Source organism: Odocoileus virginianus, chromosome 5, assembly GCF_023699985.2.
Source record: "Odocoileus virginianus isolate 20LAN1187 ecotype Illinois chromosome 5, Ovbor_1.2, whole genome shotgun sequence".
Classification (NCBI taxonomy): domain Eukaryota; kingdom Metazoa; phylum Chordata; class Mammalia; order Artiodactyla; family Cervidae; genus Odocoileus; species Odocoileus virginianus.
The window spans coordinates 86,655,668-86,682,833 of NC_069678.1; the positions used below are offsets into that span (position 1 = coordinate 86,655,668).

The 27,166-nt window shown below is 50.9% G+C and overlaps 1 protein-coding gene across 1 annotated transcript; it reads left to right on the forward strand.

The window, feature by feature from the left end:
- Window positions 1-526: 526 nt before the first annotated feature.
- Window positions 527-27,166, forward strand: NT5C1A (5'-nucleotidase, cytosolic IA). Its single transcript, XM_020896888.2, has 6 exons — window positions 527-869; window positions 9,324-9,491; window positions 10,562-10,691; window positions 12,125-12,247; window positions 15,884-16,068; window positions 17,681-27,166. Exons 1-6 carry the CDS (start codon window positions 744-746, stop codon window positions 18,044-18,046), a joined length of 1,098 nt encoding a protein of 365 aa, XP_020752547.1. The 5' UTR covers window positions 527-743; the 3' UTR covers window positions 18,047-27,166.

Here is a 27,166-nt window from a genome sequence, read left to right on the forward strand (position 1 = left end):
CGCCAAGGGGAGCCTGGTGTTGCCACCACCCGCCCCCACCACCCCGCCTTCAAGGGTCCCTCTGCCTTGTTGGGGCGGGGGTGGAGCTGACGGGCTGGGCCCTCCACTGTGGCCCCAGCTAGAAGCAGGTTCCTGCTCGTGGATGGAGCTGTCCATCCACCACCTCCTCCCCCTCAGTGAAGTTGTCTAGGATCCGAGGAGACTTTGCTCAGGGTTCCAGGGTCCTGGCATCAGAGGGGAAAGACCGGGGTGAGGGGGTGGGGATAGCTTTTTTATTTTGGGGGGTAGGGGGGCTAGAATTTCATTTTCTTCTTTATGGATTACCACCCTGGGTTTAAAAAAAAAAAAAAGTCAGGCTTCCCCTTCTTCTGGTGCTGTTGACTGCCTGCGAACAGGATCCCCGCAATCCCGAATCCTCAATAGCCTGAAGACCTGGCTTCAGGCCCAGTCCTGCGAGCCAAAGGGTCCAGACCCTCATTAGGCTTGGGGCGGTCGGGGAAGCAGAGCTCAGTGTCCCGAAATACAACGCCACCGGCAACAGCAGCTGCACACCGACTGCCGACTGGTCGGGTTGAGCACCCGGCGCTCTGCCCTCCCTGCTGCCGGCCCGCACGCGCACTCTCCCCGCCGCTGCCCGCCCCCTTCTCACGCCCGGGACGCGCCTCTCTCCCTCCCGCAGCCCAGTCCCGCCGGCTCCGCTCTCCGCAGCCTCCTGCTCCCGCCAGGCCGGGTCAGAGCCGAGCATGGAACCCGGGGAGTCCCGGGAGCCCCGCGAGCCCGGGCCGGGAGCAGAGACCGCCGCGGCCCCGCACTGGGAGGAAGCCAAGACTTTCTATGACAACCTCGCGCCCCAGAAGAAACCCAAATCGGTAAGACCAGGGCATGGGTATGGGACGGGGCAGGGTGAGGGTCACACCCGGAGGGGTCAGCCCTTCGGAGAGGGACCCGTGGCGCCCCTCCGAGAAGGGACGCAGGTCCTCATCACCAGCATATGCCAGGCCGTTGGCACAGGCTCCGTTTTATTTTAAGAGCTCTGGTCGGGTGTTTTTTTATCTCGGAACTCCGGTTCCACGCCAGCATCCTCCTCCCCCATGCTGTCATCAGGGCCCAGCTCCGGGCCGCGGCCCAGCCGGGGGCACGGGGGCAGCACTTGTTGGCAAAGCCGGTCAGCGGCGCCTGCAGCAGCGCCGGGGCTCAGGTAACCGGACTCTGTAAACCCGGCTCCTTGCTGTGCGCTCCGGTTTCTGCCATCCTGCGCACAGGGCTCCGGCTCGGGGTGCTGGGCTCCCTGGGTTTTAAGAGAAGGGATCTGCACTGGAATCTGCGCTCTGAGCTTAGGGCTCTGCGTCCCTGGCTCTGGGGTCCCAGCGCTGGACTGTGCCCCAGCTCCGGGCTCTGCTCCCCTCACAGGGTAGCCCTCGCTGGCATCAGCGTTTCTGCTACCTAGGTGGTCGCCTCAGCCCTCCAGGACTCACACGGAGGAGTCTCTTCTCCCCTTGGTTCCTGGGCCTTGCTCACACCAACTTCCCCGATCTCAGAGCCTGGGAAGGGGATGAAGAATGGAAGCTGGTTCAGAGCATCCTCCAAAGAGCTCCAAACTGACCTTAAAGCACTCTGCTGCTTCCCTCCCGTGAGGCCCACCTTGTCAACAGTCGTTCCCTGCTGCACCTCCAGTCCTGCTCAGCAGTGCAGATTGAGAGATGAATTAGGCTGAGTCCCTGCCCCAGGAGCTCACAGAGACCCTAGATATGGTGAATGCCCAGGTGAAAACCTTAGCAGTGGGAGCAGAAGGGAGGCAGTGACTGCCAACTCAGGAATTCTTGTAGAGGTGGCTTGATTTGAGCTGATCTTAAAGCCTGAGTAGGTGGACCTTCCCAGACAGGGAAACAGGATAAGCAAAAGACACATGGTCGATGTCTTTGAAACTGAGTGAGAAAATAAAATGCAGGATCTTTAGGAGAGCAACTGGGGAGATGCCAGAGACCCACAGAGGGCCTTGAGTGCTGCATTAAAAAATCCAGATCTTATTCAATGGGGTTAGAGGTCTTAACATTAGGCTCTATGAAAACCCATGTTTCAGGGTGTCTGCTCACAGGTGAAGTCAATTCATTTTCTTTCTTCCTCAAACTATGTTTTACAAAAGTAAAAATATGTGATAAAATTCAGCTCACTCAAATGTGTTATTGGACATTTTAGCACCTTGGAGACTGCCAATGTGTTACCTTATGCTACAGGTCGATTATCTTTTTTAGCAAACCTCAGAAAAAAGCTTTTATGGTGATCTGTTTTAATAGAAGAGTATCATGAGATTGCTGACAATTGTGGTTGAGTTTCCCAAGGCTTGTAGTTTAAAATAGAACAAAACAAAAAAGCCTTTTTACCATTCGCAGCCACTTATTGGTATGAATCAGGACTTTCTCAATGCTGTGCAAAAACCAGCAAATTGAAACATAAACAAACTGACTAGATGAAGTTTAAATCCTCACTGGTCTCCTGTATTCATTGGTGGACATTAAATATAAATATACCATGAACATCTGAATACATAATACATTTGAATTCATGTGTGTGAAAGTGAAAGTCGCTCAGTCGTGTCCGACTCTTTGTGACCCCATGTACCATGTAATTCTGTACCATGGAACTGTACCATGGAATTCTCCAGGCCAGAACACTGGAGTGGGTAGCCTTTTCCTCCTCTAGGGGATTTTCCCAACCCAGGGATCAAACCCAGGTCTCCAGCATTGCAGGCAGGTTCTTTACCAGCTGAGCCACAAGGGAAGCCCAAGAATACTGGAGTGGGTAGCCTATCCCTTCTCCAGGGGATCTTCCTGACCCAGGAATTGAACCAGGGCCTCCTGCATTGCAGGCGGATTCTTTGCCAACTGAGCTATCAGGGAAGCCTATTGAATTCATGGAATGAATTTATACCAACAAAATATGGTACTATAGGGTTTACATATTGGGGCTCCCCCAAAAAAGTTTATTTGCATCAAATGTCAACCTACTTTTTAAACAAGTATGAAAACCATTATGAGCTACCACAGGACTTTTCAACAAGGGATTAACTTGGTTCGTTTTCATTTTAGCAAGGTCACTTTGCTAAAGTGAGGCTGTGTTTGCGGATGGCTTGGAGAGGGTGTGCCTGGTAACAGGCAGAGCAGTGAAGAGGCTGGTTCCTGCCTGGGGAGGAAGCTGGACTAATATCGGGGCCTGAGGGATGGAAAGAAGGGGATGGAGACGAGGGTAGTGAGTGGAGCCCACCTGTCCGTTTCCTCTGGGAGCTCAGGCCCAGTCATCAGTTATGACCTCTTGTCTGGTATGACCTCTCAGTCAGTCCCTGGGCCTTGTCATCCTCTGGGAGGCAAGGAGACTGGTGGCTTCCTGGCCCCTACTCCTTCCTGCGGGAACCCCACCCCACAGGCTATTTCGGGGGCTTTGGGCCTCCTGGGCCCCATGCTGGTCTGGCCTAGGCTTATTCTCATCCCCTAGTTCCTGAGTGAAATAGTTAACCCCGAAGGTCTATATGAGGCCCTCACCTCAAGAGGTCAGAGGACTTCCTCAGTCCAGACCTGTCTTGTTCCCCTCTCCTCCAGCAGTTCTTCGGCCTCTGAGTCCTTCTAGAAACAGCAGCTTGTGGCTGTGTTCCTATCTTGGGCCCAACAGGCAAAAGCCCAGGGCCTCAACGCGAGCTCCTCGGGCAGGCAGGGTGGGGCTAGGTTGCCCTGCATGATGCCTCAATCCTTGTCCCTGAAGCAGCAGTAGCCAGCCGGTCCCCCAACACCACTCCAGTGAAAGACAGAGAGAGCTGGTGGGACCTGGCTCCTTGGAGCCCAGAGCTCCTAGACTGAGACTTTGGTCTGGTGTAAGGGTCTTTCTGACCCACGGTTCAGTCTGGTGTGTGGACTTCTTTCTGATTTCTGGAGGAACTAGGGTTCCTCTAACTTGGGTTAGGGTTCAGGTTAGGTGCACCTGATGGTACGTGACGGGGTGGCCTCCCTCCGCAGCGAGGTCCAAGGACATCTCTAGGTGCTTGGCTTCTCCCCAGCTCTGAGCAGCCCCTTTTCCCTGTTCTTTCAGCTCTGCCTGGAGCCCGGACAGGCTGTTCCTGTCTCCCAGCTGGGATCTGAATTTCCCACAGCAGCTAAGGCCCTCTAGGCCCTTAGACTCCTCCTCACTTGTACAGAGTCAGAGCAGGCTAAGCAGGAGAGCAGGGTTCCATCCTGGGACTCTCCATTTTGGGGTAAAGAGTCCTACCCTTAGAAACCTCTGTCTGAAGGCATGGTGCCCCTCACCAGTTCCCCCAGACCTGGAAAGGGAGGGCAGAGGGGTAGGGAAGCATCCAGGACAGTGCTGAAGTAGTGGGGGTTGGGGTCTTCCAGGAGTGATTGAGGAGGGGGGTAGAGGTGGGTGGTGCTGCTGTGTGGACAGAGGCCAGAGGCTTAGGATCTTATCCTGGCTCTGCCGTGGCTTTGCTGGATGACCTCGAGTAATACTCTGCCCGTCTCTGGGCCTTTTTCCCCATCTGTCAAAGAAGGAAATAGAGGCTCCTGGGACTGAGGCAGCTGGGACCTTTTCCTTGCAATGGCCAGAGGTGGGATGCAGTGGGATATAGGCAGGTCAGCCGGAGAAGACCCAGGACACAGCAGTCTGGCAGGGACTGTGGGACAGAAAGTGAGGAGCGAGACCTTGGATGGCTGCCTGGGCTGGAGCGGCAGCTTGGGAACCTGCCTGAAGGGGCTGGGAGGGAAGCTGGCTCTCTGTCCTTGAAGGGGTGATGGGCCTGTCCCTGGGGCAGTAAGCTTAGGGAGCAAGGCAAGCTCAGCTCCTGCCTTGAAGGGCAGCAGACCTCCTGGGTTTATGAGAGCGGGTCTCCCCATCCCCCCAACTGTACCCTTACTGTCCCAGGCCATCCCTCTGTTACCCCTTTTTTAAAATTTTTACCTTCCTTCCGTGAAGGCTCACAGTGGCTGAGGGGGTTGGGAGGTACCCAGCCCAAGGACACACAGACACGGGTGGTGGCTGGCAGCTGACAGAGTTACTGGGCTGAGCCCCAGAGGACGGTCACCTGTCCTGCCAACACCTTAGACTCGCCCTGCTGGCCCCACACACTGTCTTGACTGGGGTAAAAGTCAAATGCAAACTGAGGTCTGCCTCATGAGTCTGGGGACTCTGGTCTGTTCCTACTTTGAGGTTCTAAAGGTTCATTAGCCACTATGGCTACTTAAGTTTAAACTGATTAAAATGACATGCAATTAAAGATTCAGTTCTTCCTTCTCACTGGCCGCATTTCAAGTGGCTTCCTAGCCACATGCAGTCACATGGACAGCATTGGACATTCCCATTTTCACAGAGGGGTCTACTGGACATGTTCCTCTGCAGGCGGTATGGACCTCTGCCTTGGGGGTAGGCCATAAGCTCCCTGGGGGCAGGGTCACATCTGTATGGTTTGCAGCCAGGTCCCCCACACAGTGCCTGTCACGTGATCATCACTCAGTCTTGTCAACTGATTGGGACCTAGGCTTGACTCCAGAGGGAAAGAATGGGATTGACTGCGTGGCCAGCAGGGCCGTTAGGAGCAGGCCACAATGCAAGGTCCGTTTAGGAGCCTTGCCCCCAACTTGAGTCCCTGTTTCCTCATCTGTCCAGTGGGAACCATGGTCCCAGGATTGCTCAAGTCACAGAGATGTGGTGGGACTCTAGACAACAGTGAGTCCCTTGGGGACCTGCATTCTCATCCTCCCCAGGGATTATGCATGATCCAGCTGCCGCCTGTGATGGCATTCCCTTCTCGCTATTCCATGGGAGGTGCTGAGGAGTTCTGAGAGCCTCATGGGCCCCTGAAAGAAGGCCTTCTGGCATCTGCCTATTCTTCTGGGCTCAGCTACACTCTGCCTCCATGCACAGGGCTCTGCTCACCTTTGCGAAGGCACGGCGTGTGTTCACACCTCCTCATGCCTTCCTTCACCCCACTCCTCCAAGGCTCTGCTGAGATGCCTCCTCTCCCATAGCAGCTTCCTCTGAACTTCGCTTTCGCTTGGTTCTAGCATTCATTTCAGGCCCTTTTGCATCTCTGTTTATCCGTCTTTCTCCCCCAAGAGCTTCCGACTCTCCGGGCAGGAACCGAGTCTCTACAAGGACCAGCCTCAGGCAGAACCCAGGTGCTTGGCACAAAAAAACAATGAACGTTGGTCAAATCTGCATCAACTCAAACAGTCTTCTCTCAGCATCTACTGTATTTCAAGCAGTTTGAATAGATAAGGGCACTGCAGTGGAGTTTCTAGTTCTTGTTAAATTTGTTATGGCAAAAACTGTCTCTCATTAAAATATATTGCTTAAAAGTTCAGAGACATTAAATATTTACTGAGCACCTACTATATGCTAAACATAGTTTGGAGGACTAGAGATACTATAAATGAACAAGATAACTCTTGTTCCTGCTCCCTCAGAACTAAGCATGGTTCCTGCTTCTAGAACTCTGCCTAGAAATAGAAATAGTTAAATAAGCAATAGGGCTTCCCTGGTGGCTCAGTGGTAAATAATCCACCTGGCAATGCAAGAAACTTGGGTTTGGTCCCTGGGGTTGGGAAGAGCCCCTCGAGTAGGAAATAGTAACCCATTCCAGTATTCTTGCCTGGGAAATCCCATGGACACAGGACAGTTGTGGGTTACAGTCCTTGGGGTCGCAAGAGAGTCAGACATGACTTAATGACTAAATCAGTTCAGTTCAGTCGCTCAGTCATGTCCAACTCTTTGCGACCCCATGAGCTGCAGCACTCCAGGCCTCCCTGTCCAACACCAGCTCCCAGAGCCTACCCAAACTCATGTCCATTGAGTTGGTGATGCCGTCCAACCATCTCATCCTCTGTCGTCCCCTTCTCCTTCTGCCCTCAATCTTTCTCAGCAACAGAGTCTTGTCGAATGAGTCAGCTCTTCGCATCAGATGGCCAAAGTACTGGAGTTTCAGCTTCAACATCAGTCCCTCCAATGAACACCCAGGACTGATCTCCTCTAGGATGGACTGATTGGATCTCCTTGCAGTCCAAGGGACTCTCAAGAGTCTTCTCCAACACCACAGTTCAAAAGCATCAATTCTTCAGCACTCAGCTTTATTCACAGTCCAACTGTCACATCCATACATGACTATTGGAAAAACCATAGCCTTGACTAGATGGACCTTTGTTGGCAAAGTAATATCTCTGCTTTTTAATATGCTATCTAGGTTGGTTATAACTTTCCATCCAAGGAGTAAGCATCTTTTGATTTCATGGTTGCAATCACCATCTGCTGTGATTTTGGAGCCCAAAAAAATAAAGTCTCTCACTCTTTCCACTGTTTCCCCATCTATTTCCCATGAAGTGATGGGACCTGATGCCATGATCTTGGTTTTCTGAATGTTGAGCTTTAAGCCAACTTTTTCACTCTCCTCTTTCACTTTCATCAAGAGGCTCTTTAGTTCTTCTTCCCTTTCTGCCGTACGACTAAGTAACAACAACAAATAAGCAATTATGCATGTGTATAGTTGTTGTTTGGGCTTCCCTGGTGGCTCAGAGGTTAAAGCGTCTGCCCGCAATGCGGGAGACCTGGGTTTGATCCCTTGGTCAGGAAGATCCCCTAGAGAAGGAAATGGCAACCCACTCCAGTATTCTTGCCTGGAGAATCCCATGGATGGAGGAGCGTGGTTGGCTAGAGTCCATGGGGTCACAAAGGGTTGGACACGACTGAGCGATTTGATGACAACGACGATAGTTGTTGTTACCAGAGGTTTATTGAAAATATTACAGCAGAGCAGAAAGATTCAAATGGCTCCACATGGTGTTTTTAAATCTATCCCGACTGTAGGCTGAGTGACCAGCAGATTGGACAGACTACCAAAGTCCAACAGAGTCAGCATTTCCTTAGTGTCAGGATCTACTTCAATGAATTTTACTAAAAGGAAAACATTTACTAAATTTACTAAATTTTTACTAAAAAGGAAATCTATAGGAAAGGTAGCAAGCCCATTACTAGGGATAAGGGATGGTTTTGTAAAGATGACATGTAGTCTGAGACCTGAGGGTTGAGTAGAACTTAGCTGGATGGGGAGGCAGGGAAACAGCAAATCAGTCAGAGGAAACATCCAGTGCAAAAGTTCAGAGAAGGGGCGGGGGAAGATGTACTCAGACATGAGAAATGTCAGATAGAGCAAAGCAGGGTAATGAGAAGGTAAGAGAGGAGACAGAGGTAGGGGTCTGTCATGGAGGGCTTCCTACTCCATCCTCAAAGCTGCTGTTCAGAATGTGAGAAGAATTTGATGACAGTGTGTGCGTGTGTTCTAAGCCACTTCATTTGTGTCTGACTCTTTGTGACCCTATGGACTGTAGCCCACCAGGCTCCTCCGTCCATGGGATTTTCCAAGCAAGGATATTGGAGTGGGTTGTCATGCCCTCCTCCAGGGGATCTTTCCAACTCAGGGATTGAACCTGCATCTCTTATGTCTTCTGCATTGGCAGGCAGGTTCTTTACCACACAGAGGGCACTACTGAAGGGGATGGGCATGATCTGATCTGAATTTGAGAAAAATCCCCTGATAACAATATGAGGGAGGGAATAAGAGATGGTGATGGCTGGTCCATGGTAGGGAAGACAGGAGGAAGTGGATGGTTTCTAGTAGAGTGGATAGGTTTTGGTGACTGATTGATGGGGGAAGGGAGAGAGGAAGAGGGAAGACTTGAGGTCAACTTCCGAGCTCTGGGCTGCGTGATGAGTGCTTGGTGGTGCGGAGCACTGAGATGAGGCTTGAGGGTGGACAGATTGCTGTCCTTGGGAATTCAGCCTTGGGCATGATGAGTCTGAGTGTTTGTTAGTCAACTGGGCAGTTAGAAATAACAGTCTGGAGCTCAGGAGAAAGATCTGGGCTGGAGACAGATTTTCTTCTATAATTGTCATGCTTCTGGGCACCATTTCTTCCCAAGGGCATGTAGCTCCCATTTTACAATGGAACCCTTCTGAAGACCATCTTGAGCATCAATCATACTTTAGCTGCTTACACTGTATTCATTTTTCTGTCATGTCAAGATGGCCAGCTAGACTGAAAACTCCCCGAGGACATGTGCCTCTCACCAGATTGTCCTCCTCCATGGGGAGTCATCGTTTCCCCCCAGTCCCCAGCTGGGTTCTTCACCAGAGGGGATCCTAATCTAGGTCTGTCCCTGCCCAAGACTGAGCTCCTTAGGGCAGAGGCCGGGCCTGGGGCCTCTCCCTGTCCCCAGTTCCCAGGGGGGCTGGTACTTGAGACCTGCCTCAGGGAAGTCTGAGGGTCGACCCCTTCTACTGCATCCCTGCAGCCCAAGCCTCAGAATGCCGTCACCATTGCTGTGTCCTCCCGAGCCCTGTTCCGCATGGACGAGGAGCAGCGGATCTACACGGAGCAAGGCGTGGAGGAATATGTGCGCTACCAGCTGGAACACGAGAACGAGCCCTTCAGCCCTGGACCAGCCTTCCCCTTCGTGAAGGTGAGGGGCAGTCCCACCACTGGCCATACAAAACCTTCATGGGCATTAGCTAAAAGCCTTCCCATGGGAGTTTGGGGTTGGTAGATTACATTTAGGATGGATAAACAAGGTCCTACTATATAGCACAGTATATTCAATATATATATATATATATATATATATATATTCAATATCCTGTGATAAACCATAATGGAAAAAATATGAAAAAGGAATGTATAAAAAAGCATATTCTGCTGCAAATCTTGTTATAATTTCAGACGTAGTATTCATCCAAGGAACACTGTTGTTGTTGTTGTTTTAATCTTTATTTATTTGGCTACATCGGGTCTTAACTGTGGCATGCGAACCCTTACTTGTCACATGTGGGATCTAGTCTCCTGTCCAGGGATCAAATCTGGGCCCCCTGCATTGGGAACCCAGGGTCTTAGCCACTGGACCACCAGGGAAGTCCCCCCAAAGAACACTGTCTTTTATTACAGGTTAACTATTTAGAGAAGAACATAATAATGTAACTGAAAAATACCTTGATCTAATACATTGAATTATTTTATATTTTGTATTTACTATTATCTACTGAATTTGCTTTCACTTATTTAAAGAAATCTTAATTACTTCTGATTTTTTAAAAAAGAAAAGCACTCCCATAGGGGTTTGAATAAAGGAAAAGGGTCCCCTCTGGGTAGTGCTACCCCACAGGACCGTGACTTGGCAAGGGGACAGCCACTGTGGGAAGAAGAGTCCTCCCCATCCCCTGGACGAATACAGCCCCACCTCAGATAACCAGCTTAGCTCGTGGAACCTGAGCTGAATTTCGACTTCCACTCACCCTTTTAGTGAGGCATCGAAATCTAATAATTTGCATTATTGTATGGGCAATAATCAACCCATACAAGGACAGAGATTAGGGGGTCATTGTCCATGTCCACTGCTCTGACCTCGAGTCCAGCCCCTGACTTCCCCTCCCCTCCCAGTATTGGATCCCAGCCCACCCCACATCCCCAACCCTGGCTACTAACACCAGGCATCAGTCCTTGGGGGGTCTGAGCCCTAGGACCCACTTTCCCATCCAGGCTCTGGAGGCTGTGAACAGGCGGCTGCGGGAGCTGTACCCTGAGAGTGAGGACCTCTTCGACATCGTCCTGGTGACCAACAACCACGCTCAAGTGGGTGTCCGTCTCATCAACAGCATCAACCACTATGGTAAGCATGACAGCTTTGGCCATGACATGATCCCTAGCGGACACCCAGGGTTGGCATCACACCTCTGCAGTGTGCAGGTATGCCCACTGGAATCTCAAGCCAAGTGGGGTGCTGGTAAATAAGCTCTTTCAAAAAACAAAACAACCCCCCCAAACTCTGATCATAGCGTTGTCATTTTCAGGGTGTAAATATTCCCACTGTGGCTGATGTCAAGCTACCAATAACTGAACAATCTAACTAGCTCCCAAAGTACCTGATTGTTTAGCATTTGGCCATTGCAAGCTGGTACAAGCCAGCTCCAGCACATCCTTGCACAGGCCCCACTTCCTTCGTGATCCGACAAGATATTTGCTGTCTCCGTGCCTCAGTTTCTCTTTGCAGTGGGGCTGACAGGTCTTACAGGGCTGCTGCGGGAGGCAGGTGCAGTCATCAGAGTGAAGGGACTTTGTGTCTTAGTCCAAACTCTTGATTGAAAGTAATGGACCCTCTAGAGCCAGGCTTAGCTCGAGAGAATGATTTCTTACTAGGTTATTGGAGTGCCTCTTGGAACCACGGGGAGGGAAGTAAAATTGAGCCCAAAGGGCCTGAATTCAAGTACTGGTGATCTCTCCAGGGTTCTTTTTCTCTCTGGACCACAAGAGCCCTAATTTCTGCTTCTCTCAGAAAATCCATTCTTTTTTTCCTTGTCTCTTTCTCTTTCTCCAAACTATGTTTCTTTGTTTTTCTTGAATATGGCCCAAATTTACAAGTTTACGAGTCCTTGTTTTCAGCAATCAAGAGAGTGAGTTGGCATTATTTTAATCCTAATTTCAAATTGTTGGAAGCAGGGGTGATATTCAAAATATTTACCTGTTTTGTGGCACAAGCACTGAGGAGTCAGGACAGACACCACCTATGGCACCGAGGCAGGGGTCTGCCCTGCCCTTCCATGGTGGACCGTCCTGTGTGCGGGGCTGGGGCAATGATGGGGCAACTCCGTGGGTTCAGAGCAGCAGCTGTTGACTGAAAGTGAAGTTTTACAACCTGCACAGACTTGGGTACCAGGTGACTATCAGCCCAGACTGCAAGAGAATCTGACTGGCCCAGCTTGAGGCAGGCGCCTACCCGGATACAATCGACTATGATGAGGAAGGATCGACCACACGCCACGTGGCTGGGAACCTGCCTTTGCAGTACTGTGGTTCCCTGACAAGGGGGTATTACTGTGAGCCAGGCAGCCCCTTCAGAGATGTGCTCATCCGCATTCGTGGATGAAGGATGGAGTGGGGGGGACTCAAAGAGAGGGAACGCTGGCCTAAAACCGCTCAGAGAATCGCTCTGCTGCCCCACCACCACTCAGAACCAAGATGGCATCCATTGGACACGGAGGGACCACTCTGAGGTGCTGAGGGTTGACCCAGACATCACCTGGCTACTTTCTACCTCCTCCCCAGACCTGTTCATTGAGAGGTTCTGCATGACAGGCGGCAACAGCCCCATCTGCTACCTCAAGGCCTATCACACCAACCTCTACCTGTCGGCTGATGCAGAAAAAGTGCAGGAAGCCATTGATGAAGGTGAGTCAAGCTGGAGAAGGAGAGTGTGGGGGATCTGGCAGAGAGGAGTGTGAGGAGCCAGTCTCAGAGATGGGCAGCCCGGTCCTAAAGCTCTGCGCAGGCGCTAGGGGTTGCCATGGTAACTGGAAGGGCGGCACCTCCCTTAATTCCTATGACCTGTCCTGTAAACCCTGAGAACAGGCCCCATCTGTTTCACTCATTGCCCATCTAGTTCCCTCTCCCACCTCCTGCCCTACCATATTAAAGGATGCTTTTACTCACCCACATCACCCAGATGTCAGTTTCTGTGGGACCGCTCTTTACAGCCCAGAAAGCTGTTCCCTTCTAAAAAAATCCTCCAGGTCAGTAGGAGTTCTGATTCCTGTGTGACCATGGGCAGCCTCTGTCCCTCTCTGGGCCAGTGAGGAAGGAGATCAGTACTTGTCTAGCAAAGTGTATAGCAAAGTGAGTCAGTTAGACATATATTCGTTCTTTTTTAGAGTCTTTTCTCATATAGGTTATCACAGAATATTGAATAGAGTTCCCCATGCTATACAGTAGGTTCTTGTTGGCTCTCTATCTTATATATAGTAGTGTGTATATGTTCATCCCAAGCTTCTGACTTACCTCTCCCACCAATATTTCCCCTTTGGAAACTATAAGTTTGCTTTGCAGCCAACAATGTATTCACTTACTTCTTCCTCTCTCATGCTATCTCCTGCCTAGAAGCCTGTCCTCTCTCCCTGCTGAGGCCTACTCACCTGAGCTGCTTGGGGCTCCAAGAGGCTTTCTTTCAGCCCAAAGCAGAACCCATTTTCCTAGACAGATGTCACACCCTCTGGTTGGGACTTGGCACTGTCCTGCCTGAGTCCCTCTATATGTCTTTAAGTTAAGCCCAGGCTGGGGAGCAGGGCATAGTCAGAAGGGAGGCCCCGCTCAAGATCAGATGATTCTGGTTCATCCTGGCTGTAGCACTGGCAAAGCTGAGAAGGAACCTGGCCTGATGTCCTGGCCTGATGCTTATAGCATCCTCAGGCTTAGTGAAGGTGAGGTGAAGCTGGCATTGCTCACTCCTCCCAAAGCTCTGCCTCTGCCCAGGCCTAAGGACCCTAGATCCCCAAAGAGCAGGGCTGACGTGGCCTTTGGAGAGGTAAAGAATCGAGGATGGGCTGAACACACTGCCCAGGTCTCCAGCTTCCTGAAACTGCTCTCTGTCATCCAGTGAGCTCTAGCCTGAAGCTGGGGTTTGCAACAGGCATACTGGGCCCCATGGAGAAGTCCTGAGTCTGTACACAGAGTCACATGTCATTAGTGCTGCCTCCTATGGCCACCCACATTGCCCCAGGGAAACTTTAAAGACCAGGCAGCCCTGAGTAGGGCATGTGGGGGTGGTTTACCTGCTAAGTCATGTCCTATTCTTGAAACCCCATGGATTATAGCCTGCCAGACTCCTCTGTCCATGGGATTTTCCAAGCAAGAATATTGGAGTGGGTTTCTATTTGCTTTTCCAAGGGGTCTTTCTGACCCAGGGATCAAACCAAGGTATCCTGCATTGCAGGCAGATTGTTTACCATCTGAGCCGCCAGGGAGTAGTGCATGCCTGGCTGCAGACTAGGGGGTGCCCACAGTGCCCCCGCCCCAGACTGAAGCCTGGGATCCCTGGACAGAGCTGAAGCATCCTTAATTTTATCTGGGTCCAGAGTGGGTGAGGGACTTGCAGGAACCAACAGTAAGAGAGTAACTGAGGCCCAGCCAGGGTCAGGAGTCCTTCCTGGCCCCCTGTAGATCTACATCAGGGGCCTGTGAGGAGCCCCAGGAAGGACAGTGGTGGCCTGGGGGGCCCTGCCTTCCACTCAGGACTGGTTCAACTGTCCATACCAGTATGGCCTTGCTAAAGTATTGAAGAACTAGAGCCTCTTGATGAAAGTGAAAGAGGAGAGGGAAAAAGTTGGCTTAAAGCTCAAAATTCAGAAAACTAAGATCATGGCATCCAGTCCCATCACTTCATGGCAAATAGATGGGGTAACAATGAAAACACTGGGTTTGGACTAGCATATTAAAAAGCAGAGACATTACTTTGCCAACAAAGGTCCATCTAGTCAAGGCTATGGTTTTTCCAGTGGTCATGTGTGGATGTGAGAGTTGGACTGTGAAGAAAGCTGAATGCTGAAAAATTGATGCTTTTAAACTGTGGTGTTGGAGAAGACTCTTGAGAGTCCCTTAGACAGCAAGGAGATCCAACCAGTCCATCCTGAAGGAGATCAGTCCTGGGTGTTCATTGGAAGGACTGATGCTGAAGCTGAAACTCCAATACTCTGGCCACCTCATGCGAAGAGTTGACTCATTGGAAAAGACCCTAATGCTGGGAGGGATTTGGGGTAGGAGGAGAATGGGATGAGAGAGGATGAGATGGCTGGATGGCATCACCGACTCGATGGACATGGGTTTGAGTAAACTCCAGGAGTTGGTGATGGACAGGGAGGCCTGCCGTGCTGCAATTCATGGGGTTGCAAAGAGTCGGACACGACTGAGCGACTGAACTGAGCTGAACTGAATGGAAACAGTGACTGACTTTATTTTTAGGGGGCTCCAAAATCACTGCAGATGGTGATTTCAGCCTTGAAATTAAAAGACGTTTTTCCTTGGAAGAAAAGTTAAGACCAACCTAGACAGCATGTTAAAAAGCAGAGACATTACTTTGCCACCAAAGGTCCCTCTAGTCAAAGCTATGGTTTTTCCAGTAGTCATATATGGATGTGAGAGTTGGACTGTGAAGAAAGCTGAGCACCGAAGAATTGATGCTTTTGAACTGTGGTGTTGGAGAAGACTCTTGAGAGTCCCTTGGACAGCAAAGAGATCCAACCAGTCCATCCTGAAGGAGTTCAGTCCTGGGTGTTCATTGGAAGGACTGATGAAGCTGAAGCTCCAATACTTTGGCCACCTGATGGGAAGAACTGACTCATTGGAAAGGACCCTGTTGCTGAGAAAGATTGAAGGCAGGAGGAGAAGGGGATGACAGAGGATGAGATGACTAGATGACATTATTGACTCAATGGACATGAGTTTGAGTAAACTCCGGGAGCTGGTGATGGACAGGGAAGCCTGGTGTGCTGCAGTCCATGGGGTTGCAGAGTCAGACACGACTGACTGAACTGAAAGTATTGAAAGTCCCCCATACTGATTGATAAATATTAATAGCTCCTGCCCTATGTCTTCCAAATGCCCTCCTGTTTGCTGGGACCCCCTCCCCCCAGACCTTCCCTCAAAGCAGCAACTGAAGGGGAAACCCTGGCATAGGCCGGGGTCCTCAGAGCCCTACTCAGAGATAAAGCCACTGTCCCTTCTTTTTTCTTTTTGACCTCACTTCATGCAGCATGTGGGATCTTAGTTCCTCAACTGAGGATCAAACCTGCGTCCCTTACACTGGAAGTGTGGAGTCTTAACCACTGGACTGACAGGAAGCTCCCTCCACTGTCCACTCTTACTGGCCTATTTTGTAATATTCTGAATGCTGGCCTTCCTTCGCTGGGCCCAGGTGAGGTAGATGGGGCAAAGAGAGGGTGAGATAGCCCTTTCCCGGCCCCCCAGGCAGCTGAGGCGGTGTCGGGGCGCCGATGACCCAGTCGAGGGCGGACGATCTTGCCTGTCTCCATGCAGGGATCGCAGCGGCCACCATCTTCAGCCCCAGCAGGGACGTGGCTGTGTCCCAGAGTCAGCTGCGCGTGGCCTTCGACGGGGACGCTGTGCTTTTCTCGGACGAGTCGGAACGCATCGTGAAGGCCCATGGGCTGGACAGGTTCTTTGAGCATGAGAAGGCCCACGAGAACAAGCCTTTGGCCCAGGTGCTCCACACACTCCTCGGAACCCCTGGGTAGAGGAAGGAAGCTCCCCAGAACCTACCGTTGGCTGGAACCTCCAGCCCAAAGCCAAACCCCATGTTCAGCCAGGAATCCAGCCAGGGCCCCTCCCCAGGCTTCCAGCGCTCCTTCCTCTCACCTGGCCCCTGGCTCCCCTCAATGAGCTTCTGCCTCTTCTCTGAGCCCCCACCCCTCTCATGGCATTCCTACCCCCTCTTCGAAGCCCTCGTTCTCCCTTGAAGCTGCTCTCTGAAGCCCCTGCCTCTTCTTTGCAGCTCCTTTATGAGGTCTCCACCCCCTCCCTGGAGCCCCCATCCTCCTCTAAATTCCCATCCCTCTCTGAATGCCTCACCCTCTCTCTCTGAAGCTGCCCTTCCCTCTCTGAGATTCCCCCACTCCTCTGAGCGGGGTCCCGCCCTCTCAAGAAGCCCCTGATTCCCTCACTGGAGGAAAGGAAGAGCCGGACAAGTGCCCCTCCTCGGGACAGGAAGATCCAGCTGGTGTGGGGTCTGGGGCAGCCCATCTGCTCTGGGCCATACCAGCCCTTCTCGCTTTCTGTCTTCCATCCACTGGCTGGGGCCTCGGGGATCCTCGCTCACCCTCAAACTACTCAGAGTCTCCCTGAGAGCATAACACAACCTAGAGCTGGTGGAAATTCCCTGGGGTTGGAACTACTGGGATTCACCAGCCCTTGGGGAGCTCCTGTCTGTGCTTTTAACAAAAATCTGGGTACTCAATAACCCCAAAGTCCCTCTCTCCAAGAGCTCAGCTGGCTTTAGCTATGACCCCCAAGTATTCATTTCACTTCCTTTCTTTTTTGTTCCTTCCTAAATCCTTGGGAATCCAGAGGAGGACAGTTTGTTTTTGTTTTTTTTCTTCCCCACTAAATGGGAGGCAGAGCCCCAGGAGACCTCTGCTTTCCCCAGGTCACCCAGTAAGTGAGGGGTCTCCAAGATCAGAAGCCTACCTTTCCTGATGTCCAACTGCTGTTATGGTTTTCTTCTTTATCATCTTCTGGTTCTTTATTCACACTTCCTCATGAAGTTTCATTGTTCCAGGCACTGTAGAAAGTAAATCCTTTCCCTGACCTTACGAAACTGGAGCACGACACTCTGAGCCACCCACATGCCCCAGGAGCAGTGTTGATACTGAGCAGTGATTCATTGATCTGTCTGTCCCAGTAGTTTGCAACTAGAGTCCATTCTGTTTGAAGGGTGCTCGTGCCATAGTTACTAAATATTTTTAATCTCCTCCCTGCTGATGAGTACAAAAGCCACATTTACAGCGCTGTAGGACAGACACCCATATCTCTGGTGGGCTGTTATAGTAGCAGTGGCCCAGGTATGTTTTTTCTGACACAGGTATATTTTTTTCAATCACAGCAGTGTGGACACCTAGACTGCCATGGATACCAACAATCCAACTGATGCATGCAGTGGCCCGAGCAGGCAGAGCAGAACTGAGAGGTTTAGGAATCCTGAAAAACATTCCAACCACAAACAGCAAGATCTTAGTGCTACAGGGAGGAGCCCAGCTGGTGAGGGGGCAAGTGTTTGGGAGATGGGTAAGCTCACAGCGTTCCTTTGCCTTCTTGTAGGGCCCCTTAAAGGGCTTCCTGGAGGCACTGGGGAGACTGCAGAAGAAGTTCTACTCCAAGGGCCTGCGACTGGAGTGTCCAATCCGCACGTACTTGGTGACAGCACGCAGTGCAGCCAGCTCGGGGGCCCGGGCTCTCAAGACCCTGCGCAGCTGGGGCCTGGAGACGGATGAGGCCCTGTTCCTTGCAGGAGCACCCAAGGGTCCCCTTCTGGAGAAGATCCGCCCGCATATCTTCTTTGATGACCAGATGTTCCACGTGGCTGGGGCTCAGGAGATGGGCACGGTGGCCGCCCATGTGCCTTATGGTGTGGCTCAGACATCCCGGCGGACCTCACCTACGAAGCAGGCCCCCCCTGCACAGTAGCTGAGCCACCAGCCTCGCTGACCCGCAGGCATGGTTCCCTGTCCTACGCGTCACCCGATGGACCCTTCTGGTTCCTCATCTCTCCTCCCTTCTGCATGTCTGCCCTCATCCCTGGGAGTGAGGTACCTGTAGGAAACTGTGCAGATGGGGCCAGCATCCTCACCAGCCCTCCTTTTAGGCAAATACTGTGCCATGATCCTGATCTTACTCAGAAAGTAAGACTGTGCAGAGTAGCTGAGTTTCAGAGGGAAGTTGATGAGACTGAGGGTGGGAGAGTCAGAGCAGCCAGGATGCCTCAAGGGGGCCTTCTGAAACTAGCTCAGTGTAGTACAAAGAGATGGGATCTGGCTCCTAAGCTCTGTCTTAGCATTAAGTGTATGACTTTAAGTTCCTTTGCAAGGGACTCTAGGATGAGGTGACCCCCTGACGTGCACTGGTGAACACTCCATTCTTGAAGGAGCCCCTGCAGCCCCTTTGTCACCATTTCCTGGGGGAGAACGCTCACTGCTTGATGAGTCAGTTTCCCTATCTTTTGGGTGGTTTTCAATTTAGCTAAAGAAGCTTGGTTTTTATAAGATCGCCCTCTTTGAAGGAAGCATGGTGTGCCGGGGCTGCTGCTGATACATACGGCGCTTTTGTACAAGTTATAGAAGGACGAGGTCTTTGGAATGAATTATGAAAAGGGAACCCTCCCTGTGAACTGACCCAGACCACACTGGGGTACACAGCTTGGATAGCAGGATATAGGCTGGATTTCAGCCCCCACTGGCTCCTCAGCCCAGAAGCCTTTGTCAAATGGGCAAGACGCACAATCATCCACAGCCACTTCCCTACGGTTTTACACGTTTGGGAACCACTGGACTAGATGACCTGTCTGCTTCCTGCGATCCCCTGACTCATCAAGGGTCAGCAGAAATGTGCTGTGTTTGTGGAAGGAGTGAGGGAGTGAATTTAACTTGCATGCAAACTCGCCTCTGGCCAGCAGGGGGCACTGCCGGATCAGTGCTTCCTTTGCTGTTGTTTTTTAGCCAAATTTAATTTGTTCCTCCCTGCCAGCTCCCTCATCTCAGCCCTTACTCCCTCAGCGATTGTATCCTGCTGTGCTGCCAAGCAGCCCTGTTGGTGAAGGAAGAAGTGGAGAATTGGTGTTTACCGTTGTGAGCTCAAATGCAGGGAAGAAATCTCAATGACTGAAGTGGGAGGTCAATCCAGGATTAGCCTGAGGGAAGGCCTGCCTGGGGTGATGTAGAAAGTGAGAAGAGGTCTGGTTTGGGCCATGACTGGCTAGTGAGGAAGGAGCTGAAATGTGCACTAGCAAGAGTCTCCAGCTATGGGATTCTGAGTGGAAGTGGTGACCTCTTTGTCTCTCAAGATGCTGGGCAAGGGACTCCAGGACGAGGTGACTGGTGAACTTGCAGGAGCCCCTACAGCACTTTTGTCACCACGTACAGGGGAGACCTCTCATTGCTGGATGAATCAGCCTCTTCCTTTGCTGACCAGCCTGGCTCTCTCTGGAGAGAAGGTGGGACCTCCAGTGATTAATCCCATGGGAAGACCCAAAGGGGTAAGCAGACATCAGTGGTGGGGACTGATTGTCTAGTTCCCCAGGGGGAACCCCAACTATGAGCAACTACTTTATGAAGAAAGTGGAGGTGTGTGCAGGGAGCTGGAATGCTTCTGGGGGCATCACTCTGGGAAAGGAGTGATGGGCAATGTGGAGCCTGTCCTTTGTCCTTCTGTCCGAAGGGCCCAGGTTCTGGGCAGGGTAGGGCATAGTAGCAGAGTCAGAAAAATAACCCAGGAGGGAGAACAAAGTGAGAAGACTGAGGTGGCTCTGGAAATGAGCAACAGTTGGTGTGAGAAGAGGCCTGGACTCAGCTGGCCCTCTGAGTGCTGGAGCAGCCAGGATCTGACTGTGGGGAGGAGGAGTAAGGCTGTGCCGGGGATGGGGAGCGGAGCGGTGCTGAGGCAGCCCTGCTGACGCTTTATCAGGGAATGGGCAAGTGATAAGGATGTCCTTGCATAAGGTCATTCCCATCCACAGCCAGGCCCCTTCCAGCCAACAGAGGAGGCGTCCGGTCAGAGGACCTGGTTTGGAGCTCTTTCCTCTGCCGAAGCTCTCAGCCCAGCCAGAGATATGGCAAGACCTGAGGACAGCCTCAAGTAGATGAAAAGGAAGTAAGAGAAGGAGCTCAACCCCAATCACCCTTGATCTTGGCTGAACCATACCAAGGCCTTCTGCCTCGCTCCCTCTGGGGTCAGAATCACCACTTGGATGAGCCTCCGGGGCTCTCAGCTGGTAGCCGTGAGAGGCCTGAGAGGCTGGGCACAACCAAGGCTCACTGCTCGGACTCGGCTGAGGGACCAGGGTGGACACGTGCACTTCGAGGGCAGCACCAGATGTCACCTAATTAAGAAACACCCCAGGGACCCTGAAGAGGTCCTGCCTCTACGGCCTCGTGATCATAGGGCTGATTCTCCCAGGGCTCTCAGGAAGCAGGAAGATATGATGTGGAAAGCAGCAAGATAAGGTGCAGTAAAAGCTATCTATTTCACTGGAGCACTGTTAATAGACTCGGACAGCCCTGGGCAATGAGAGACACGAGGGTCCAAATTCTATAATTGAAACCATAAATGAGCATTTCAGGACTGGAAAAGAGCTTTCAGTGGCTGCAATAAAAGGCCAGAAGTCCTGGGGGCAGGCTGAGGCAGCTGCCAGACACACCTGATTGTTTCAAGTGGTGAGGAGGTGTGCTGGGGAGAAGAGTGTTTATTGTGTCAGCAGGCAAATTAAAAGTGAACGTGAAAGAGGAGAGTGAAAAAAGCTGGCTTAAAACTCAACATTCAAAAAACGAAAATCCGGTCCCATTCCAAAAACGGTGTCCGGTCCCATCACTTCATGGCAAATAAATAGGGAAACAATGGAAACAGTGACAGACTTTGTTTTCCTGGTCTCCAAAATCACTGCAGATGGTGACTGCAGCCATGAAATTAAAAGATGTTTGCTCCTTGGAAGAAAAGCTATGACCAACCTAGACAGCATACTAAAAAGCAGAGACATTACTTTGCCAACAAAGGTCCATCTAGTCAAAGCTATGGTTTTTTCAGTGGTCATGTATGGATGTGAGAGTTGGACCATAAAGAAAGCTGAGCACCGAAGGATTGATGCTTTTGAACTGTGGTGTTGGAGAAGACTCTTGAGAGTCCCTTGGACTGCAAGGAGATCAAACCAGTCAATCCTAAAGGAAATCAGTCCTGAATATTCATTGAAAGGACTGATACTGAAGCTAAAACCCCACTACTTTGGGAAGAGCTGACTCATTGAAAAAGACCCTGATGCTGGGAAAGATTGAAGGCAGGAGAAGAGGACAACAGAGGATGAGATGGTTGGATGGCGTCACCGACTCGATGGACGTGAATTTGAGCAAGTCTGGGAGTCGGTGATGGACAAGGAAGCCCGGTATGCTGCAGCCCATGCAGTCGCAAAGAGTCAGACTTGACTGAGCAATTGAACTGAACTGAGGTAAATTAAAAAGCCATACAAGCACCAGAGCCACTGGCCCAGCCAGGGACTGCAGTGATGGAGCAGAGAGGACATAGCTTCTAACCAACATCTTGGCACTCCTGCAGAACATGTCCCAGGAAATACTTACCAACCAAGTCCCAGACCCAGTGGAAACTGCCAGTTAGTAAAACAGAAGCCCTGTAACTACGCACTGAGACTTCCATGGTCACTGCAAAACAGTCCTCTCCGCTTTCTGAGAACCCAGTCAGAGCGATGGGGATGTAGCAGAAGATGCCAGAGGAAGTTGAAATCAGAAAGAACTCTAATCCAAGGTGGATTCCGTGTTATAGTGATATTCAACTGGTGTGCACCAGTCCAGACTAACTGGTGCTTATAATGCTGAAATGCCTCCATAAGTTATAAATAGCATTGTCCTGAGCCCCTGAGCGCCCCTCCTCATTGTCTCAGCTCCCCTGGCCCCTCTGTCTTCTTATATTTCAGCAAAAAGGGGCTATGAGAGTCTGTGCCCGCGTGATGGATGGCGGTGTCCACTCTGGTGGTCTCCTGTCTCTGCTGGCTTTAGAGAGGTAAAGTGAGTTGTCCAAAGTCACACGTCTGGGAAGTGGCGGCAGGAGAACTCGAGCTCATGTCTGTCTGATGCTGGGAATCAGGCTCTTAACTCTTCTGCCAAGTGGCCCATCCACATGCATAGATGTGACGCTTCTTAACACCGGACAGTCTGTTGAACATATTGACTCCCTGCCTGGCAAAATGCCACAATAGACTTGAGTGGGTACATCTTTGTTGCAGCTTCCTAAACAGCGAAGAAGAATTTAAGCTAGAATCAAACATTCGCAGACATTCTGAAGCACCTCTAGACACCCCCACGTTCTGTAGAGCTCCGTATGTTTGGGCTGATGCTGGGTTTGGCAAACTGTGGCACCTTGGGCCACATCTAGCCCACCACCTGTTTTTCTTTTTATGATTTTCTTTTTTTATTTTTGGCTGTGCAAGGTCTTCGCTGCCGCGTGGGCTTTTCTCGAGTTGCGGCAAGCAGGGGCTACTCTTTAGCTGTGGTGTGCGGACTTCTCCTTGTGGTGGCTTCCCTTGCTGTGGAGCGGAGGCTCTAGGGCGTGTGCAGGCTTCAGTAGTTGCAGCACTGGGCTTAGTAGCTGTGGCTCCAGGCTCTAGGGGGGCCTCTGGCAAGTGCCTCAACTTTCCTGGGGCTATTTTCTCCCCTCAGTCGTGTCAGACTCTTTTTTGTCGCCCCATGGACTGTAACCCACCAGGATCCTCTGTCCATGAGATTTCCCAGGCAAGAACAGTGGAGTGGGTTGCCATTTCCTTCTGCACCTACCATCTGTTTTGGTAAAGAAATTTTATTGGAATATAGCCACGCCCATTTGTTTACATATGTTTTCAGCATTTGAAATACAGCAAGAGAGTTGAACTGCTTCAGCAGAAACCAAGGAGCTGAAATTTTTCCTCTGGCTCTTTGTGGAAAGAGTTTGCTGACCCCTGGGTTAAGGCAAACATCCCTGGCCCACTCCTCAGTGGGAGAGACCAGCTTACATCCACCTAAGCATTTGGAGGTAGAGGCTGGCTAGGTTGCAGAGGGGGCAGCAGCAGTGGGTTCTGTGCCCATCTGTGGGCATCATCAGGGATTATAGGCACTGATAATCTTGATGCTAAACACAGTAGGCCCTTAGCATCTGAGGACTGAAGATTTCAAGGTCTGTTTTCAAGTGACATGGCACATTGTAATTTGGAATTTTGATCCACACATATGATTTGAGTGCTGGGTGAGGGGCAGGGAACGGGACCCCTGGCTAAAGCTCAGCCCAGCTGGCTAACTCATATCTGCTCAGCACAGCCATGTGGTTCTCAGCTCATGATTGCCCCTGAGGAGTCTCTTGAGAAGTGAGAAGTGCTTAGATGGGCCTTAGGTAAATATTAGTTTGGGATAAAGTGAAGTGTCCCCTGTTGACTTAAGGACCCGGATCTAATAAGTCATCCACATGCTGTCTGTGGAAGCAAGAACTAGCTCTTCACAAAGAGGATTCCAGGGAGAATTTCAGCTGGCTCAGAAGTTACTGATCATGTAAGATAAAACTCAGGTGAAAGCTGGAATGACAGTTTTCTTGTGGTTGTCAGAGAGTAACAGACATATATACCCTCATGCTGGAATTGTGGATCAGGAGAAATCTGGAGATTTAGGGAATGGCAATGTAGAAGTGGTCCTACTTACTGCCATGACTGCTGGCACTGTTCCATAGTAGAAGGATACCCCTCAATGCTAAGCGCAGAGCTGGCTTCAGAATCCTTCTCAACCCAGCATTCTAGGCAGCCACCACTGGTGGGCTGGAGTTGACGCGAAAGAAGAAAAACCTGTTTTGCCATCCCTATTGGTGGTGGATATTGCTCTCCAGGGGGATGCAAGGCCCTGAATGTTCGTCCTCTGATGCGTGCTGCAACTCTGAGGATGCCAGGGTCTCACCTGACTAGCGAGAGGAGGGAGGGAGCGAGAGGACGGAGAATGGCATCCTGGGTTGGCGGCATCCTTAGAAGGGGTGCCTGTGGACTTCCTTGGTGCTCCAGTGGTTAAGAATCTGCCTGCCAGTGAAGGGGACACAGGTTCAATCCTTGGTCTGGGAAGATTCCACATGCTGTGGGTCAGCTAAGCCCATGAGCCACAACTATTGAGCCTGTGCTCTAAAGCCTGCGGGCTGCAACTACTGAGCTTCCATGCCCTAGAGCCTGTGCTCGGCAACAAGAGGAGCCACCGCGATGACAAGCTGGTGCATCACAGAGAGTACCCCCACTCTCCACAACTAGAGAAGACCTGTTGCAGCCAAAATGGAAATAAAATAATTTTTAAAAAATAAAAAAAGAGGTGCCTGAGAAGCAGTGTCTCAGGTTTCACCGTCTTCAAGCAAAGTACAAATGCCCTTCCCACCAGTAGGGGGCACTGCAGGCCAACACGCTGCGGCTGGCTGTAGCTTGAGGTTTTCTTCGCTTTTCTCTCCTTCCGTGTTACTTGGTGCTGTGCTGGACTCCTGCACGTAGCTTTGTCAGAAAGGACTTTGGGTGCTTTGAAGATGTTTGTTAAACATACCTTTGTGATGAGCTGCTCTTACCAACAATCACTGTGATTGTGTGTATGGACACACTCATATGAATATGTGCAACAGGACAAAACCTGCACTTGTGCATGCTTTTTGTACATGTTGTGGTTTTGTGGGTTTGTATAATGTTTTGTGGGTGTGTATAATGGGGCAGATAACTCTGCTAATGACTGAACTTGTGTGTGTGTGTGTGTGTGTGTGTGTGTGTGTGTGTGTGTACAGAATGGTTATCTCTGTTAACCAAGGGTCCTGGGTATAGTGATGGCCAGCCCTGCTTCCTGGGACTAGCCCTGGCTCTTTCTGTCATCTCATGGGCCTTTGCACATGTGCAGCGTGGGGCCCTCTGAGGCCAGGCCCCTTATCTATCTCTCCAACTTCCAGCCTCTGGCCAACGAGGTCTTGGCTCCTCACCCTCTGCCTCCCACCCTTCATCCCTGCAGCCTTGGAAACAAAGTGGTAGAATCACTTCTGACTGCACCTGCCTCACCATCTACATTTATTTCTTCCCTTCCCTTGACAGTCCCAAGGCCAACATGTACAGTTGGGCAGACTGTTCACTGCACAAATGCAGATGGAGCCATTCACGCTGTGAGTGATACCTCCTAGGCATCTATAAAAGCTGCTAACAGTACCCAGCTCCCCTGGTCATCTCATGGCCATAGCTAGGAAAGCTGCCTTCTTCCCTGCCCTCCTGGTCCAGCCTGGCCTAGACTGGGATTGTCCTCCACTTGAGTGTTCTGGTCTGATCCAGAAGGAACTTACCCTTGGCCTCGATCAGGAAGTATCTGATGGGTCATTCCCCAAGAGAGCTTTGGATTCAGTTTATGAAAATGAAATATGGCTGGCAACTTTTCGGTCACAAACCAAAACTCTGCAGACAGGGACCCTGATTTCCACACTCCTGGCCTGCAGGTGAATACATCTTCATGGGCCAACTGTTAAGATGGGTCTGCTATGGAATTAGGGTAGAAGCCTCAAGGCTGGGTGTGTAGCTGCATCAGATAGAAAATGATGAGGTCACCATAGACTGGACGTCTGGGCCAGGCCACAGACTCTGATGCCTCCAAGGGCCAGGCAGGAGACATAAATGAGCAAGAGGATTAGGCAAGGACTGTAGCAAAATGGGGAACACAGACACTGTCGTCTGACATGGTTGCTGCTATATGGGAATGTGGGCTGCTGTTGCCAAATATTCCTCCCCATTTTCCAAGAGAAGCTAGAAATTTGGACTTTTAAATGTTGGCAGCTATTATGAATTTAGAAAACACTGTGTGTGCCAAATAAAACACATCTTACAGGCCAAATCCGGCCTTTGAGTTTCCAGTTTGCACCCTCTGACCCAGGCTTGGTGAATTGGGTTTTTCAGAAACGAGTAATTAAGAGTATGAAGATAGAATACTCAGACTCACAGAGCTTTGATCTTTAAGAGACCCTGGAGATAACCTGGTTCATACCTTTGTGTGTTTTAAACTCCGTACGTATAAACTGCTTTATTAACAGTACACATATCTCTGGGCTTCCCAGGTGGCACTAGTGGTAAAGAACCCATCTGCCTAATGCAGGAGACTTAAAAGACTCAGGTTTGATTCTGGGTCGGGAAGATCCTGTGGAAGAGGGCATGGCACTCCACTCCAGTATTCTTGCCTGGAGAATCCCATGGACAGAGGAGCCTAGCAGGCTCCACTCCATAGCATCACACAGAGTCGGACACAACTAAAGCGACTTAGCTCGCACACACACGTATCCTTACGTTCTAGTAGAAGTGTTAGTCATCCAGTCATGTCCAACTCTGTGACCCTATGGACTGTAGCCTGCTTGGTTCCTCTGTCCATGGAATTCACCAGGCAAGAGTACTGGAATGGGTTGCTATTTCCTAATCCAGGGATCTTCCCCACACAAGGATCGAACCCAGGTCTCCTGCATTGCAGGCATGTTCTTTACCATTTGAGCCACCAGGGAAGCCCATATCCTTAAGTTCTAATTTCTAATTACAAACATCTTGGTACCCCCAGTTTAGAAGAAGATTTTAAATGAAACCTCTCCACATAGTGGGCTTGGGTCTACCTGTGAGAAGCCCTATTTTATACCATTTGTTTTATGATGATAGGTCTACTTCAGTCTTTTGCAAACATGGGCTGCCCTGGCCTTCCTTATAACCTGGCTTCTCTCGTTTGCTTTCCATGGTAGACCTGTAAGTGCCTCCTTGAACAGGTGGAGTCTGTGTTTCTTCATCTGTGGGACTTCCCTTGCCTGGGGGTGAGACCGCTCCCACTTTTCCCAGCATGACCCCTCCGTGGGCTGCCCTCAGCCCTCGGCAAGCCCTGGCCCTGTCTGGCTCTGTAGCATTTACCCAGTCGCGCAAGAAAGGGTGCTACATGCTTGTTGGCGTGGGTTCCTCTCACTGTTCATGCTTGTCCTGCTCCTAGTGTTATAATCTGGCCTTCTGCTTCTTAAAAGCCATTCAAATAAACAGAGGACTTTTAAAATAAA

What these genes read in the sequence shown, in the direction of transcription:
- NT5C1A (XM_020896888.2), top strand. Translation starts at nt 744, where the DNA reads ATGGAACCCGGGGAGTCCCGGGAGCCCCGCGAGCCCGGGCCGGGAGCA. An exon ending in CAGCCTTCCCCTTCGTGAAG is followed by an intron (nt 9,492 to 10,561) that starts GTGAGGGGCAGT and finishes TTTCCCATCCAG; the next exon opens with GCTCTGGAGGCTGTGAACAG. An exon ending in GCAGGAAGCCATTGATGAAG is followed by an intron (nt 12,248 to 15,883) that starts GTGAGTCAAGCT and finishes GTCTCCATGCAG; the next exon opens with GGATCGCAGCGGCCACCATC.